Here is an 18,980-nt window from a genome sequence, read left to right on the forward strand (position 1 = left end):
ACCACTGAGCCACCGTCCCTCCCCAACTATGACAACTTTTCATTCCAGTGGCATCTTTAAAGCCAACGAAGTTTTATTCTGTGTATAAACTTGTGTGCGCATGCTCACTTCTTCAGAAGGTTATGAAGAAGTGAGCATGCACACAAAAGCTTATACTCCAAATAAAACTTCATTAGTCTCAAAGGTGCCACTGGACTCAAACTTCATTCTGTCACTTCATACCAACATGGCTACCCACCTGAATCTATGACCAGGGCCGTCCCTGCCACTAGGCATACTAGGCGATTGCCTAGGGTGCTGGTCTTCTGGGGGCACTGAATTGGGCGCCCTCCATGTGACTTGGAGACATTATTGGGGCGGGGGGCACCAGAAGTTAGCCTTGCCTAGGGTGCCAAACTGTGTAGGGCCGGCCCTGTCTATGACAACTTTTGCACTTCTTAGCTTCATCAAGAATCCACTGCATCCCAAAATAAGCTTGCTATTTAAAACTGGAGACTTTGGAAAGATGTCCCTGTGTATTTGCCATCACATTAATGGGATTCAGCACATCAACAAAACAAGGCTAAGCACCTTCTCTCTTACTATATCATTTTCTATATGGAGAGATTTTTCTTCTTCCGTGGGAGATCATTCAAGATATAATGATAGAAAATAGCTTAAATGGTGAGCTTAGATTCAGGATGAAATGATGGCAACTAGCTTAGATGGTTTTAAAAGGGGACAAGACCAATTCATGGAGGCTAGGTCGGTGGCTATTAGTTGTAAAGTATAGACGGAACATTCTGTTTTGGTGCTTGGGGAGCAACAGTGGGAGGGCTTCTGGAGTCTGGCCCCGCTGGTGGATCTCCTGATGGCACCTGGTTTTTGGCCACTGTGTGACATAAGAGTATTGGACTGGACAGGCCATTGGTCTGATCCAACATGGCTTCTCTTATGTTCTTTTTTTTTTTTTTGGAGAAAAAGTTTTTATTAAGAAAAGATTGCACATAACAGAAGAAAACATAAAACAAACACATAAATACAATCATACAAACAAACCACAAACTAACTACATACTACACACCTCAATACAGCACGCTATACATTCATAATCTAACATCAAAAACAAATACCCAGTCATACACTGGGAGGCGGAGAGGATAAAAAAGCAAAAAAAGAATCATAGTTACTCCAAACCAAAACCTTTACTTTTGACCCATTTATAAAAAGGGTCCCATTCCTCCTGACATTTTTGCAAATTACCATTTCTTAACCTCGTGGACATTAAATCAGATTCTGCAGCATCCAACAGCTTACTAATAAATTCGTCTCTATTAGGAATTTTATCCTTCTTCCAGTACTTGGCATATAGTATTCTAGCAGTAGTAACTATGTACAGTAACAGTTTCAGCTTGGTCACGGGCAGGTTTTGTCTACAAATATTTAGAAGATACAGCTCCGGCACATGGTTGATTTGTATTTTTAAGATCTTTTGGGCCCAAATGTTAACTTGTGTCCAGTATTTTTTGGCATCTTTACATTGCCACCATATATGAAACAAGGACCCTTTAGCTTCTCGACACTTCCAACATTTGTTGGAATATGTAGGATAAATTTTGGCCAACCTGTCTGGTGTAAGGTACCATCTATATACCATTTTGTATAGATTTTCCTTAAAATCTGCTGGTTTCATTAATTTAAGGTTCTGTTTCCATAGTTTATCCCATTCTTCCAAGTCTATGTTATGACCAAAGTCCTTCAACCAACGGATCCATGCTTCTTTTACAACTTCATCCTGCATTTTAATTTGCAGTAGCCAATCATACACTTTAGTAATTATTTTCTGTTTAGACTCTAAAATAAGATCTAGTTCAATTGGAGTCAGGCTTCTCTTATGTTCTTATGAGTAAATACAAACACCAATTTCCCACTCACCTTACGCCGCTCTCACGTTCCTCTTCACAGCGAGGCTTCCTTCCAATTTCACACTATCTGCCCCAGGGCTGCAACTAGCATCGGTGTTTTTGTGCAGCAACAGAAACCTCTAAAAACCAGTTTCGGTTTGCCGTTACTTGCAGCCCCAGGGCAGATAGTGTGAAATCGGAAGGAAGCCCCGCTGAGAAGAGGAACATGAGAACGGCATAAGGTGAGTGGGAAATCGGTCAAATTCTCACATTTCCTATAGCTGACACTCAGTTTGCATTGGGGTAATGTTTGCTCACAGCCTGGGCCTCCACCAGGTGGGTGGAGTTAAGGCAAACCTCATACTCTGTGCAAGTGCCTCATCATACACAGGACCCTGCAAAGCATGAGTGAGGGACATTTGCATGGAATAACTGGCTTGCTCTCCATGATGGAAGGGAGATGAGCTCGCTTCAATTCCATGCATGTTAAGGGACAAATGCACATATGAATTTGCACTGCATTTTCCAAACAGCTGTTGAGCACTGAAACACAGAGATAGAAAGAATTCCAAGGGTTATCTAGTCCAACCTCCTATACAATGCAGGAAATTCAAAGCTAGCACCCTCTTCACTCCCTTTGCTCTATATGACACCTTTGAAACTGCTCACGCCCTCACACAATTGCTTCCTGCAACCCATCCACCCCCAATCTTGGAAACTGCATCTGGATCGAATTCTTTAGTTCACAGTTGACATTCATTTCCCCTGGGGAAATGTCATGATTCTATCAACATCCGTTTGGAGTTTGTCATGACTTTTGGGAATAGCTGCTATGGGAAGCCACCCTCAGTATTTTATTTACCTAAAGCAACACTCTCAAGAGACAGCAGTCATAGCTTTCTAAACTGACAACTGTCTTCTCTCACAAGAACTTCTAACAGGATCGGTAGCATATTTTATAGTGTTTCCCCCTTTGAATTGCAGAGGACAAACAATCTTTTGCAAAGTCTCTCTTGCATATTTCCTAGATGAAGAAGACATCTCCATAATCCTGCCTGGGACTTTGCTAAAGCAATAATCCAAAGGGCCTTTGCTTCATTTGACTGCTCAAGCTACATTACCCACCCAGCCCAGAGAGATTGAAATGACAAAGTATCTTTAAAAAGGTAAAGGTAGTCCCGTGTGCAAGCACCAGTCATTTCCGACTCTGGGGTGACGTCACATCACAACATTTTCATGGCAGACTTTTTACAGGGTGGTTTGCCATTGCCTTCCCCAGTCATCTACACTTTCCCCCCAGCAAGCTGGGTACTCATTTTCCGACCTTGGAAGAATGGAAGGCTGAGTCAACCTTGAGCCGGCTATCTGAACCCAGCTTCTGCCGGGATCGAACTCAGGTGGTGAGCAGAAAGTTTGGACTGCAGTACTGCAGCTTTACCACTCTGCGCCACGGGGCTATAGTATCTTTGCTTATACACAAAAGTAAGATCCAACTCATCACCTCACGGAAGATTTAGGAGTCAACTTGATATGAATGCCACTAGCAACAAATTCCACAGAGTGAAAGACAGCCTTGATAACACACTGAAAAGAACCCATCAAGGGAACTGAATTGAGTTATCAAGCTATAGGAATTTTTTTTAAAAAACCCTATTAATTCCATCAAAGACATTTTAAGATATACACCATCATGTGAACATTTCTTCACTTCCCATCTGCTCACTCAATCAACATTATCATTTTCTCTTCAAACTGAGGCAATATAAAACATGGAACATCTTGGGCTATATGTATAAGGTTTATTCTTAATGTAATGAAGTTAGTCTGTCTGCAGGGTTCAAAACTGAAAAGCTACTGTTTGGGACTTGTGAGAAGAATCTGTAAAGCCCCATAAATCTCCTATGAAGTGGGAAATCATCCAGTCCTTCTAATGATAGAGCTGAGGATCTGGGTTCAAATTCCAGCTCATGCTTGTTCATGAATATGTTCATGTTGCCCTTAGATCTTAAGACCCTACTTTTTTCAGCAATGAAATCGTTGCTTGTGAAATCATTCTATTATCATTCCAGGAGAGGGGCACTTCACATACCGCCATTCAAGATCCGCACATAATTTTAACGTGTACTTCTAAATACCCATCAGGGAGCTGTCATTTGCTACAATTCCTAGTTTATACACTCACACCACAGTCCTATGCAGTTACCCTAGTTTAAGCCCAACGCAAAGTGTGCACACGCCATTCCAGCAGCTGCAAGTGGAGGAGTGGGGAATCAAACCTGGTTCTCCCAGATAAGAATCTGTGCATTTAACCACTACATCAAACTGGTTCTCAAGGCACCTTCACATAGCAAGTTTCTGAACTCCTGGTTCAGCACTTAATTATAATTAGACTGGCTACAGCTCTAGTCCTGGAAGGGTCACTTTGAGGAGAAGGTCCAGGATGGTGGGCCATGTTCCTCCCACTTTTACAAATTGGAAGGCCAGCCATTTCCCATGACCATGATCTGAACCCACTTCTATATGCCCCTTTCAGACTGGCAGCTTGGAGCTGAAGTTCTCCAAGGAGTTCTCCAAGATATTGCCAGGAAGCCTCAAGCTGCTGATCCCTAATCTACAGTGTGGACAGACCACAGGCAAGAGAGGGAACACAGCTGTCTAAAACAGTGAACATGTACAGATTGTGGAGGTCAACTAGGGTTGCCCAACTACTATGTACATATGTGCCCCAAAACCACCTTACATTGAACAGTACATGCTTGAGTGTTTTATCATTCAGCTTCAGTTCAAATTATATATATACCACAGATATATATATCTGTAGTATATATGATTGCTGAAGCATCAGTAGTAGCAAGCACCGCTACAGCTAAGATCAAAGAACCAATACAGATCAGAGAGAGCTTTTGATAAATTTCAAGCTCTATGTGTATTTCATAGATTCTCACTCTATCGTGAAATTACTCTCCGTGCTCCTCCAAGACCTTATTTTCTCCAGTGCCTGATTTCAGGGCCACCCTGTTAGCTTTTCATATCTCACCAAAACTTGGTCTTTATCTGGAGGCCAGAATAGCAATTGCTAATACATCTGAAGAAAAAGAAAAAAGCATGAGCTTGTATCTAAGATGCGTTAGACAAAATTGGGCTTTATCTCTGTTATCTGCTATGGATACAGCATGGACACTAAGACAAGTTTGTCGATCTGATTTGTGATTCAAAGCTTCAGTGCATTAATATTTCTTTCTCAGTCTAACCTCAGGAGTCTGGCAGAGAGAGGTGTACTTGACCAATGCCATGCAGGAAAACCAGTCCTGAATAAGGTCTTGCATAATACAGCACTTTCTCTTCTTTCGTTCCCATTCGTTCCCCTCTGTTTGGGCCATCGTGGACCGGGGGGGGGAAATCCCCCTGCCGACTTTTGACGGTGCGCCGCTGACGGCGGCGGACAGGGTCAAGAGCCTGGGGGTGCTGTTGGAGCCGTCCCTAAAGATGGAGGCTCAGATAGCAACCACTGCCAAGTCCGCGTTCTTTCATCTTAGACAGGCAAGGCAGTTGGCCCCCTTCCTGGACCGCGACGACCTAGCAACAGTGATCCATGCTACGGTCACCTCGAGATTGGCTTACTGCAATGCCCTCTACATGGGGCTGCCCCTGTGCCGGACCCGGAAATTGCAGCTGGTGCAGAATGCTGTGGCCCGGCTGTTATTGGGCCTCCCAAGGTGGGGGCACATCTGGCCGGGCCTTCGGGCTCTGCACTGGGTTCCAATAACATACCGAGTCCGGTACAAGGTGCTGGTCATTACCTTTAAAGCCCTTTATGGCCTGGGACCTGCCTACCTGAAGGACCGTCTCTCCCCACACGTTCCCCAGAGAGTACTGAGGTCTGGGACTCAAAACCTTCTCACCATCCCCGGGCCCAAGGAAGTCCGTCTCAAGACAACCAGAGACAGGGCCTTTTCTACAATGGCCCCCACATGGTGGAACCAGCTGCCGGAAGAGGTGAGGGCCCTGCGGGATCTTACTCAGTTCTGCAGGGCCTGTAAGACAACCCTCTTCCGGTTAGCTTATGCCGACTAGATAAATGTAGCTTATCAGATTTTAGTGAAATATACTGGATAGTTTTAATGTTAAGATTTTAAGGTTTTTAGGTTTTTTAAATGTTTTGACTTTTAAATGTATTAACTTTGTACCTTGTTTATTGTTTTGTCGTTGTTGTGAGCCGCCCTGAGCCACTTTGTGGGAAGGGCGGGATATAAATTATAGAATAAATAAATAAATAAATAAATAAAGACCTGAAACGCCTGTGTAACTGTATTACTATAACTGATAATCTGCAGTGTTTTGCAGTTTCTGTCTGGGACCTGAAGAAGGAAGACCAGAAGTAACATGCAATAAAAGCCATACCAATGTGGAAATTTCAGCATTCCTGATGGCAGATGTCATTTTGTACAAAAATAGGTGGTGGAGCTCATCCAGGGATTGTTATGCAGCTGCACATTCTATTCAATGGACAAGGAGGTGGAACTCTCAGAAAGGTTCAGGAGCTACGCTCTTGTGTGAGCTCCCACTGAATCTGAGGCCTACCTGATGGTATATGTGGAGTGGTGTGAAGCCCATACTAAAAAAAGCAAAATGTTAATCTCTGTATACAGGAAATCCAAATTCTGCACAAGGTAACTTCTACAGGGTGCCATAAATTATGAAACTTGGCAGATTGGGATAATTTCTTTTACTTTCCATAGCTTATTCTTACGTTAAATACTTAGTGTGGTTTATTCTATCCTTTAGAAGAGAAGACAAATAGAATAATAGGCTAAGGTCATTTTCTGAAGTTCTACTTTGGGTGCTGCAGCCTTCTGAGACTGACCTCCAGTGGCAGTTGAAGACCTTTCTATTTTTTAAAAAAATTCAGTTTTACAAACACAAAAACACAAAATAAAAACTACAATAGACTACAATTGTCTAAATCTTATATAGAACATAGACCTTTCTGTGTCATCTAGCATTCTCCCAGTGAACCTTTCTCCCTGCCTTATATTTATATGTTTTAATGTGTTCTTCAGTTTTGGTTTTAAGTGTTATGAATTGTTTTAGTGATTTTTTAAAATAATATTTTAGCCATCCTGGTGGCCCAGACTGAATCATAGAGTTGGAAGGGACCTCCAGAGTTATCTAGTCTAACACCCTGCACGATACAAGAAATGCACAAGCACCTTCCCCCCCACACACCCAGTGACCCCAATTCCATGCCCAGAAAATGGCAATAAACCTCCAGGATCCCTGGTAAAACTGGCCTGAAGAAAAATTGCTATCTAACCCCAAAGTGGTGAACTGCATTTCCCTGGGTATAGAATAGAATCATAGAGTTGGAAGGGACCTCTAGGGTCATCTAGTCCAACCCCTGCACAATGCAGGAAACTCATAAACACCTCCCCCAAAATTCACAGGATCTTCATTGCTGTCAGATGGCCATCTAGCCTCTGTTTAAAAATCTCCAAGGGACGAGAGCCCATCATCTCCCGAGGAAGTCAGTTTCACTGAAGAACTGCTCTAACAGTCAGGAAGTTCTTCCTAATGTTGAGCCGGAAACTCTTTTGATTTAATTTCAACCCATTGGTTCTGGTCCTACCTTCTGGGAGCACAGAAAACAATTTCACACCATACTCTATATGACAACCCTTCAGGTACTTGAAGATGGTGATCATATCACCTTTTAGCTGCCGCCTCTCCAGGCTAAACATCCCCAGCGCCTTCAACCTTTCCTCATAGGACTTGGTCTCCAGACCCCTCACCATCTTTGTCGCCCTCCTCTGGACCCGTTCCAGCTTGTCTATATCCTTCTTAAAATGTGGTGCCCAAAACTGAACACAATACTCCAGGTGAGGTCTTACCAGAGCAGAGTAAAGCAATACCATCACATCACGTGATCTGGACACTATACTTCTGTTGATACAGCCCAAAACTGCATTTGCCTTTTTAGCCACCGCATCACACTGTTGACTTATGTTCAGTGTATGATCCACTAAGACCCCTACATCCTTTTTGCACATACTTCTGCTAAGACAAGTCTTCCCCATCTTATAACCATGCATTGGATTTTTCCTACCTAAATGCAGAACTTTACCTTTATCTCTGTTAAAATTCATTTTATTGATTTTAGCCCAGTTTTCCAGCCTGTCAGGGTCATCCTGTATCCTGTTTCTGTCTTCTTCTGTGTTTGCAACCCCTCCCAATTTAGTATCATCTGCAAATTTAATAAGAATCCCCTCTATTCCTTCATTCAAATCATTGATAAAGATGTTGAACAAAACAGATCCCAGGACAGACCCTTGAGGCACTTCACTTGTCACTCCTCTCCAAGAGAATGAGGAACCATTCACAAGCACTCTTTGGGTGTGATTTGTCAACCAGTTACAGATCCACCTAATGGTAACAGAATCCAAATCACATTTTACCTACTTGTCAACAAGGATAGTATGTGTAACCTTATCAAAAGCCTTACTGAAATCAAGATAAACGATGTCTACAGCATTCCCCTGATCCAGCAAGGTAGTCACTTTCTCAAAAAAAGTGATCAAGTTAGTCTGACATGACTTGTTCTTGAGAAACCCATGCTGGCTCTTGGTAATCACATCCATTCTTTCTAAGTGTACCAGGACCGACTGTTTGATTATTTGTTCTAAAACTTTTCCAGGTATAGACGTCAAGCTGACAGGTCAGTAGTTACCCGGATCATCTTTTTTCCCCTTTTTGAAGATGGGGACAACATTCGCCCGCCTCTCCTGTTCTCCAAGAATTCTCAAAAATAATAGCCAGAGGCTCAGAAATTACATCCACAAGCTCTTTTAGAACCCTTGGATGCAATTCATCTGGCCCTGAGGACTTAGTTTCATTTAAAGAAATGAGGTGTTTATGTACTACCCCTATGCTGATCCTAGGCTGGAACTTCATACCCTCCTTATATGTTCTGTTTTGGTGCCATGTTGAGCACCATTTCCCTCAGAAGAGAAGACTGAGGAAAAGTAGGAATTGAGTAGTTCTGCCCTCTCTTCATTACCCATTACAATTTCACTTTCTTGCCCTCGCAATGGGCCTACCATGTCCTTGCTCTTTTTTTTACTCTGAACATAAGAAAATAACCCTTTTTTGTTGTTTTTAGCATCTTTGGCCAGCCTAAGCTCATACTGAATTTTAGATTTCCTAAATTTTTCTCTACAAGCACTGGTGATTTGTTTATATTCATCCTTGGTTATAAGGCCCTCCTTCCAATTCCTAAAGGAGTCTTTTTTATTTCTCAGGTCTTTCGAGAGCTGCTTATGGAGCCACATCGGCTTCTTTAAGATTTTTCCATTTTTTCTTCTCATAGGAATCGTCTGTGATTGCGCTTTCAGTATTTTTCTTTTAAGAAACTCCCACCCATCCTGAACCCACTTCCTCTTAAGTATTTCTGACTTTGGGATTTTACCCAGCATAGTTCTAAGGTTATCGACATTTGCCTTTCTGAAGTCCAACCTATAAGTCTGACTACGTATAGCTTTCCCATTCCCTAAGACTGTAAATTCTAAAATCACATGGTCACTACTGCCCAGGGTGCCCACTATTTCCACTTTTTCAATCAATTCTTTCTTGTTGGTGAGAATCAAATCCAAGATAGCAGATCCCCTTGTTTCCTTCTTCACTTTCTGGAAAAGGAAGTTGTCAGCAAGACAAGTCAGGAATCTATTTGACTTCATTTTTAGTAGAGTTGGACTTCCAACAGATGTCTGGGTAATTGAAATCTCCCATGATCACTGTATCTCTTCTCTTGGAGAACTTTGCAATCTGCTGTAGAAGTATCTCATCCAAGTCCTCTGACTGACTTGGTGGTCTATAGCAGACCCCCACAATAATATCACTGTTATTTCTTACTCCTTTTATTTTTACCCAGAGACTCTCAACTGAGCTGCCATGCTCAGATTCACATATTTCCTTACAAGTATATACCTCCTTCACATATACTGCTACGCCTTTGCCCTTTCTCATTTGCCTGTCCCTTTTAAATAAGTTGTACCCTTGAATTCTAATATTCCAGTTGTGTGTCATCCCACCAAGTTTCAGTAAGGCCTATTATGTCATAGTCTCTTTCCTTTATTAGGACTTCCAGTTCCTCCTGTTTGTTTCCCATACTCTGTGCATTAGTGTAGAGACATCGGAATCCACGATTTATGCATCCCAAGGGTTTAGTTTCCGTACCAGTCTGCAAGTTAACATTACCTAGTGTATGCACCACTCTTTGCAAATCTTTAATGTTCTTATCCCCAGTTTCTGCCATCACACGAAGCTTTGAATTATTGTCTCACTCCCCCATACAATTCAGTTTAAAGCCCTCCTTATTAGGTTAACAAGGCTGTTACCAAACACCCTTTTTCCTACCGCCATAAGGTGCAAACCATCTTCCAATAGAAGACCACCATCTTGAAAGCGTAAGCCATGTTCCAGAAATCCGAATCTTTGCTGATGACAGCATCGACGTAGCCAGTCGTTTATTTGAAGTATTCTTCTTTCTCATCCTAAGCCACGGCCTTCAACAAGAAGCACTGACGAGAACACAACCTGTGCGCCCAGCTCCTTCACCTTCTGACCCAGAGCCACATAGTCTTTTCTAATACGTTCAGGGCTATGATGGGCAGTATTGTTCGTTCCCATGTGGACCAGCAAGAACGGATAGTAATCCATGGGCTTGATAAGTCTTCCAATCCTTTCTGTCACATGCTGGACGTGTGCACCTGGCAGGCAGCAGACCTCTTGGGATGACAAATCCGGTTGGCACACTTTGGGCTCCAACCCTCTGAGCAAGGAGTCTCCAATCACCACCACCTTCCTGTTCCTATATTGGGGAACAGAAGCTCTGGGCTTCTTATCCGCAGGATTCTGCAAAACTTTCTTCAAGCTTTGTGGAGGCTGGGGAAGTAGCCCTTATTCCAATGGTTCAGAATCAGTTACTGTGGGGAGATCCTGGAACCTATTTCTGAGCAGCGGCAGCTCAGAACATCTCCTGATTTTCTTTCTCCTTCGGGTTACATTTTTCCAGGAACCCTCCTGTGTTGGGTCCTCTTCTAATTGCTGAGATACCATTTCCTCTCCCTCCTCTTGTCCTTTCAAGAGCGCCTCATGAGTTTTGTCAAGAAAATCCTCATCTTCCCTTATACACTGCAGTGTGTCAATCGTGCCTCCAGTCCCTGTATATTCTCCTCCAGCAGGGCCACTAACTTACACTTGCTGCAAGTGTAATTTGTGCTACCCTCAGGTAGAAATACAAACATCCCACAGTCTTTACACGTCACTGCCTCTGCTCCCTCACCAGCCATACTGCTGCAATCCATCGCAAAATTTTCTTTAACTTCACTTCTCTTTAAATCCCACTACCAACTGCCACTTGAAACTGCTTGTGGGTAACTACCCACCTTTCTACAGAACCCCAGGCAAGACCCCCAGGCAAAGAACCACAGGCCAAGAGCCCTTCGAAGGCTCACGCCTCTGGCAAGCATGAGCCTTGCAAATTAGAGGCTCAAGCCCCCACCCACCTCTGACTCAACAGCCAGCGCAACAGCAGAGGGTGGGGCCAGCAATTACCCTCAGGCAAACAAGCTCTCCTCATTCAGCAACAGCTACACAAAAGCAATCAGAAACCCCTCTCCCGCAGGCACCAAGCACTCACACAGTTCCCTCCCACAGCAACCCTAGGTAATGCTCCCCAGCAGTTTTAGAAAAGCAAATCAAGTCTCATTCACCTTAGCAGCAGCTTTGTTTTGGATCCAAATACCTTCTACCACAGCTGAGCCACTGAGTTTGTAAGACAGAGCTACGAGAACTAAGCACTGATGCAACCCTTCCTGCCCTCCTTCTCATGATCTGCCTAAGAAGCGTACAGAATCAACATTGCTGTCAGATGGACATCTAGTCTCTAGTTCAAAACTTCCAAAGAGCCCACCACCTACCAAGGAAACCTGTTCCACTGGGTACCCCTCTAACCATCAGGAATTTCTTCCTAATGTTTAGTCGAAACTCTTGATTGATTTAATTTCAACCCATTGATTCTGGTCCAACCTTCTGAGGTAAAAGAAAACAACTCCACACCATCCTCTAGAACCCTTCAGCTACTTGAAGATGATGATCTTATCACCTCTTAGTCATCTCCTCTCAAGGCTAAACATACCCAGCTCCTTCAACCTTTTCCTTGCAGGACTTAGTCTCCAAACCCCTTAGCACTTTTGACGCCCTCCTCTGGACATAGCGGCCCCGTGGCGCAGAGTGGTAAAGCAGCAGTACTGCAGTACTGTGGTCTGAACTCTCTGCTCACGACCTGAGTTCGATTCCAGCGGAAGCTGGATTCAGGTAGTTGGCCTGAGGTTGAAGAAGAAGAATTGCAGATTTATACCCCGCTCTTCTCTCTGAATCAGAGGTTCAGAGTGGCTTACAATCTCCTATGTCTTCTCCCCACAACAGACACCCTGTGAGGTGGGTGGGGCTGAGACAGCTCTTTATCTTCAAGGACAACCTCTGTCAGAGCTATGGCTAACCCAAGGCCATTCCAGCAGGTGCAAGTGGAGGAGTGGGGAATCAAACCCAGTTCTTCCAGATAAGAGTTCACACACTTACCCACTACACCAAACTGGCTCTTTGAGGTTGACTCAGCCTTCCATCCTTCTGAGGTAGGTAAAATGAGTACCCAGCTTGCTTGGGGGGGAGGTGTAAAAGACTGGGGAAGGCAATGGCAAACCACCCTGTAAAATGTCTGCCGTGAAAACGTTGTGAAAGCAACGTCACCCCAGAGTGGGAAACAACTGGTGCTTGCACAGGGGATCTTCCCTTTTCCTCTGGACATGTTACATCTTGTTTATATCCTTCTTGAAATATGGTGTCCAAAAGTGAACACAATACTTCAGGTGAGGTCTAACCAGAGCAGAGTAAAGCAATACCATCACTTCTCATGACCTGGACCCTATACTTCTGTTGATACAGCCCAAGAGCACATTTGCCTTTTTAGCTACCGCATCACACCGCAGACTAATGTTCAGTGTATGGTCCACTAAGACCCCTTTTCACACATACTATTGCCAAGACAAGACTTCCCCAATCCTATAATTATGCATTGGATTTTTCCTATCTAAATGCAGAAGGTTACATTTATTCCTGTCAAAATTCATTTTATTTGTTTTAGCCCAGTTTGCCAGCCTGTCAACATCATCCTGACTGGGCAGAAAGGTGGTGTATGAATTTTGTAAATAAAAATAAAACAAATAAATGTTTACCTTTCTCTTTCCCCAAGAAATTCACCCTTCCTCCATTTTTGCCTCAAAACAGCCCTGTGAGGTAGTTTAGGCTGCAAAAGACTGACTAGCCTAGTGTTACCTAGGCAGCTTAATGGGTAACAGGGGCTCTGAACCCTGGTCTCCCCAAGTCTCTAGCCATTACACTGCACTGCATAAAAAAGTGCATGCAGCATACTGTAGCCATACTATCAGCAAATGCAGGTCTTATTCCGTTGCATTTCTGGTTCCTGAGATTTCAGTAAGCATTATCTTCATTCTTTCAGTCATACTTTTACACCCATAAGGGCTAGAAACATGCTTTAAAAAACAACAACATGAAAGTATCAGAAGTCACCGCACCTCAAAAAAGATATTATAGCACTGGGAAAAGTGCAGAAAAGGGCAACTAGAATGATTACAGGTTTGGAACACTTTCCCTATGAAGAAAGGTTAAAACGCTTGGGGCTCTTTAGCTTGGAGAAACGTTGACTGCGGGGTGACATGATAGAGGTTTACAAGATTATGCATGGGATGGAGAAGGTAGAGAAAGAAGTACTTTTCTCCCTTTCTCACAATACAAGAACTTGTGGGCATTCAATGAAATTGCTGAGCAATCGGGTTAAAACGGATAAAAGGAGGTACTTCTTCACCCAAAGGGTGATTAACATGTGGAATTCACTTCCACAGGAGGTGGTGGTGGCTACAAGCATAGCCAGCTTCAAGAGGGGGTTAGATAAAAATATGGAGCAGAGGTCCATTAGCAGCTATTAGCCACAGTGTGTGTGTGTGTATGTATATATATATAAATATATATAAATTTTTGGCCACTGTGTGATACAGAGTGTTGGACTGGATGGGCCATTGGCCTGATCCAACATGGCTTCTCTTATGTTCTTAAGTTATCTTTTGTGCCCAGCATTGTGCTCTGTGCATATCCTGAGTTTCCACAGATTCACAGTAAACCTACAGAACTGTTGCAATGGGTTTTTTTTCCTTCTGAGGGATCTCCCATTTTTACCCAAGGCTCTAGATAACTTACTGTTATCCTCACGTTCTGACAACAAGCCAAATGAAAACGGGCAGATCAAAGTCAGTCTTAAAACACTGCAATCTTCAACTGATAGAAAGTGACTCATTTTTCCTTTCTTTAATCCAGACGGGAATCACAATGTGTTGCACTTACCTACATCCGCCCCGCTGAGAGCTTTGCCCAAAGGCCAGGGCCGCATGTCAACGGCCTTCCCATTGACGTTGAGTGACTGGACGCAGCCTTGATAGCCCCGGTTGATTCCCGTAGACCTCACTAGCCAGTAGGCAGTCGGAGCACCTCCAAGATAGAAAGGAGTCCGGAAAGTAATCTTGCTGTATTGACCCTGGAAGGAGGTGGGGAAACAACCAACTGCAGATAGGAAATCTGGCTAGAAGAACATAACTAAAACAGTTCAATTGTCAGTTATTTCACACCTTTTGTCCACGGAGCTCCCAAGGGGCACATATGTCTCCCAAGCACTGACCCAACTCAGACCAGGTTAGCTTCAGCATGGCTGCTCTCAGACCACACGATGGGAAAACCTCATGAAAATAGTGTATCAGGATAATGTTTTTTGTATTGATGAACTTAAATAAGGGATATTGGTTGTTTATCTCATTACATATACTAAACCCATCTTCCACTATATTCTAATGTAATCTTTTTCGTATTGGCAAACTGGAATAACGTTTATAATGTATGCTACATGTTAAAAAGTAAACTAGGTGGACCATTACACCTCTGAGAAAAGCATGTCCTCCGTTTAACCCAGCCTTGAAGAGCCATAGAGCAATTAACAGTCTGTATTTACTGCCTGTGACACTCTCACTATCACTCTTTTCCGGGGTTGTTTTGTAGAAAAAGAGGTGGTGGAGCTCATCCAGGGATTGTTATGCAGCTGCACCTACTACTCAATGGACAAGGTGGGAAGGAGGAGGTGGAACTGTCAGAAAGGTTCAGGAGCTGTGCTCCTGTGAGCGGCTGCTGAATCTGAGGCCTGACTCTTATATTCTGACATGTTTACTGACTTTGCTGTTTTCCAATACAACAAATGGTATCTAAACCAAACTGGTTGTTCTTTAAATTATACTATTTTGGTATAGATTCTGACTTGGTTCTATTTTGCATGCTTAATCACTGCCCACCAGCTATATGCAGCTCTGCTCACTGTACCCCATTTCATTGTCTGATGAAGTGTGCATGTACACAAAAGTTTACATCTTGAATAAAACTTTGTGCTACTGGTGCTACTGGACTCCAACTTTGTTCTGTTGCTTCAGACCAACACAGCTGCTCACCTGGATCTATTGCATCAGACTATTATTAGTGCATCAGTGTAACTACTGTCCACCCTGCATGACCGGCAGCATCTTCTCCAGGGTCTCAGGTCTTTCACATAACCTGCTTCCTGATCATTTCAACTGGAGATGCCAAGGATGGAATTTTGGGATCTTTTGAATGCAAAGCAAGTGCTCTACCACAAAGGTACAGCTACTGTCCTATAATAAAACAGCTTGAAACCAGAACCCAATCTAGGATTTGAGAAAGGGCTGCAGTTCACCAGAAACACTCTAAGGAAAAAGTGGCCAACTTTCACTTCAGTGCACTAGATTTAGCCTTTGAGCTAACAGGAAATCTGGCTACCAGAAGCCCTAGCGAGTTTTAATTAAAGTGCAGCAAACTTTGTGGAAATGTTGTGACTTGAAAAAAACTGCTCTTGACAGAACAGCTCTGAGAGAGGACTGTTGACTACACAAAATCACCCAGCAGCTGCATGTGGAGAAGTGGGGAATCAATCCCAGTTCTCCCAGATTAGAGTATGCACACTCAACCACATGCTTAACCACTATGCCAAACCGACTTTCAGTTTGATTCCATCAGCTTGTAAGTGGTCCATCACTAGGAATTCTACTGCATAGCTACTTCATACACATTGTAGAAAGGATCACTTCCAATTGCTTCTGGAGGAGAACTTTCAGGACGCAAATCTCTCCCCCTCGACACAAACATGCATACACATCCCAATGGCTTCATTCCATCCAAGCAGATGCACTCCTGTACGTCACCTATGAAGGTCTTATTCACTTCCAATGTTTATATAGCTCTTCAGCATCCATGAGCAGGCTGCACATTCCTGACCCCTGAACTGGCGTCTAGAGACTGTGGTGGAAAGCTGACAATATGGGTTGGCCATCACCAGAGCTCTTCTTCTAGCAGGAGCTCCTCAGCATATTAGGCCACGCCCCCTGATTTAGCCAATCCTCCTGGAGCTTACAGTCGGTCCTGTACTAAGAGCCCTCTAAGCTCTTGGAGGATTGGCTACATCAGGGGGTGTGGCCTAATATGCAGAGGAGCTCCTGCTAGGAAAAAAGCCCTGGCCATCACTGTTCTCAAGGGCCCATTTAAACATGCAGCACAATGTCACCACCACCACAAAATAGGTTCATTGCTTTATCACCTTCGCAATCAAACAGGGTGACTCACCGGCGATTTACCAGAAACCGGAGGGTTGTTATCCAGCTTAAGCCAGCCATCCAATCCGTCCCTAAACACGGTCACTCGGTGCCAGTTGCCCAGCTTAATTTTGTTCTCGCTTGTGATTATCGCAATTCCAGTACCACAGTTGAACCTGAGACCAACAGGTGATATTTGAGGATAGAATTACACACGATGGCTCAGTTCAGATGTAATGCAATGAACTACATTTTATTGTATTTTTTTTTTTACATTTTGTGGGACACATGGGTCTTGATACAACAGCATCTTAATGTGTATTCTTAATCCTATTTATCTTTCATCATTACCTTGGGTTGTAGGGGCTCCAAACCCTTTTAATATGTCCCTCTGAAGTGGTGCCCCATATGCAAGTTTATTTGACACCACGTCCTCAGTGAAACCTTTGGTACAGAATATGAATCTGTATAGCGGGAATGTCAGGGCACAGTTTATGTGGAATAATTTCTAATGCTGACTTTCTACCTAATACAGGGTTCCTCTGGCTGTGAATATCAGAACATTTGAAATATTTCAGACATTACAAACACTTCAGTGTTAAGCAAAACATAAACACTTAAGCACACAAGAAAGGAGGAAAGTAAATAAGAGAATGCCAGACAAAACAAAAAGTCTTCACCCAGTACTGGAAGGCCATGATAGAAGGAGACAGATGAATCTCACTGGAAGGGAGTTCCAGACTTTTTGCACCACAGTTGAGAAGGCCTTTCTGAGGTTGTTGATGATGTTAGATTTGTAACCCGCCCTTCACCCTGAGTCTTAGAGCAGCCTACAATCTCCTTTACCTTCCTCCCCCACAACAAACACCTTGTGAAATGTCCTGACCCACTGATGGACCTCCTGGTGGCACCTGGATTTTTTGGCCACTGTGTGACACAGAGTGTTGGACTGGATGGGCCATTGGTCTGATCCAACGTGGCTTCTCTTACGTTCTTATGAGGTTGGTGGGGCTGAAAGAGCTCTCACAGGAATTGCCCTTTCAAGGGCAGCTCTGCAAGAGCTATGGCTGATCCAAGGCCATTCCAGCAGCTGCAGGTGGAGGAGTGGGGAATCAAACCCAGTTCTCCCGGATAAGAGTCTGTGCAATTAACCACTTCACCACTTCTCACCTGTCTTGTCACCTGTCTAGCCTCAGATGGTGGGAAGAATCACAGCAAGGTTCAGATAGCTTGGTTTAAAAATTTGAATATTTTTTAGAGTTGGAAAACCTAAAGGTCACTGGTCTGTCTCTTTGTCCAGTAGAAGCTACAACTTGGGGGGGAGGAAGAATTCTTCAAAATGAAACCACATATCCACCTGAAGAGTCAGATCAGATGCCAGCACCACATCGATCTTTTCTTTAGTGTGCCTCCCCCTTCCCAATCTCTTTCCTTTCCCCATAAAATATGTGGCATCCTCTGGCTACAGTCAAAACAATAACATCCCCATATACTGGGAAGGGACTACCAACTTTCAGAAAAGGTTTGATAATGCCAGGTTATTAGAAGCTGATTTAGAGCTAACTTAGCTTAGAAATATCATAATAATTTATCTTGGGAATTCTCCCAGCTCCCTGGAGAGAGCAAATGCTGTATTAATAATGCCAGGATTCCATCTATGAAACTCAAACAGCTGGAGAGCTGATTGACAAGGAGGCCTCAGCAGCAGATGCAAGAATGGGAAACTTGCTATATTTCTTTTTCCCCCTGCTTGGCCTCCAGTCCTTGGGTTTGATTAAGGGAAGTCAGAAAAACAGGTTTGAAGGAGTTTGCTGCCTACACTCTTATGCTCACACAATTGTGTATAACAGAACAGAAATGTCTGCCCTCCAAAGAGCTGAGTTAGCTACTCTTAGCTTTACAAAATCAGCCCTGCAAATAATCCTATAAAAGTTACTAGCCCAAATGCATTTTTACTAGCTCACAAATCATTACTACGTCACTGTCAGTCTGACAGAAAAAGCTAGCTGTCCAGCACTTTAAAAACACCTCTCTACTTGATCAGCTCAATTCCTAGATGCCAACAGCAGGTGTACAAGTGATGGTTTAGGAGCTCAGGTGGCAAACGACTCTAGTCCTGTCAAGTCACAGCTTACTTATGGTGATCCTCAAGGCAAGAGATGTTCAGAGGTGGTTTGTCATTTCTGCCTCTGCTTCATGGCCTGGTATTCCTTGGAGGTTCCCCATCCAAATACTCGCCAGGGTTGATCCTGCTAAGCTTCCAAGATCTGATGAGATCAAGCCAGCCTGGGCTATCTAGGTCAGGGAATGTTCATGAGTACCAACA

The 18,980-nt window shown here is 43.5% G+C and overlaps 1 protein-coding gene across 2 annotated transcripts in view; it reads right to left on the reverse strand.

Moving 5' to 3' along the window:
* Positions 1 to 18,980, reverse strand: part of EGFLAM (EGF like, fibronectin type III and laminin G domains) — a 168,865-nt gene that overhangs the window by 41,526 nt on the left and 108,359 nt on the right. For both annotated transcript variants that reach the window (XM_060236057.1, XM_060236059.1), the window contains exons 12-13: positions 16,686 to 16,830; positions 14,355 to 14,544 (exon numbers count right to left, since the gene is read on the reverse strand). In XM_060236057.1, coding sequence (XP_060092040.1) covers positions 14,355 to 14,544; positions 16,686 to 16,830 — 335 coding nt within the window. The remainder of the gene's footprint in view (positions 1 to 14,354; positions 14,545 to 16,685; positions 16,831 to 18,980) is intronic.

This window comes from Heteronotia binoei, chromosome 4, assembly GCF_032191835.1.
Source record: "Heteronotia binoei isolate CCM8104 ecotype False Entrance Well chromosome 4, APGP_CSIRO_Hbin_v1, whole genome shotgun sequence".
Taxonomy (NCBI): domain Eukaryota; kingdom Metazoa; phylum Chordata; class Lepidosauria; order Squamata; family Gekkonidae; genus Heteronotia; species Heteronotia binoei.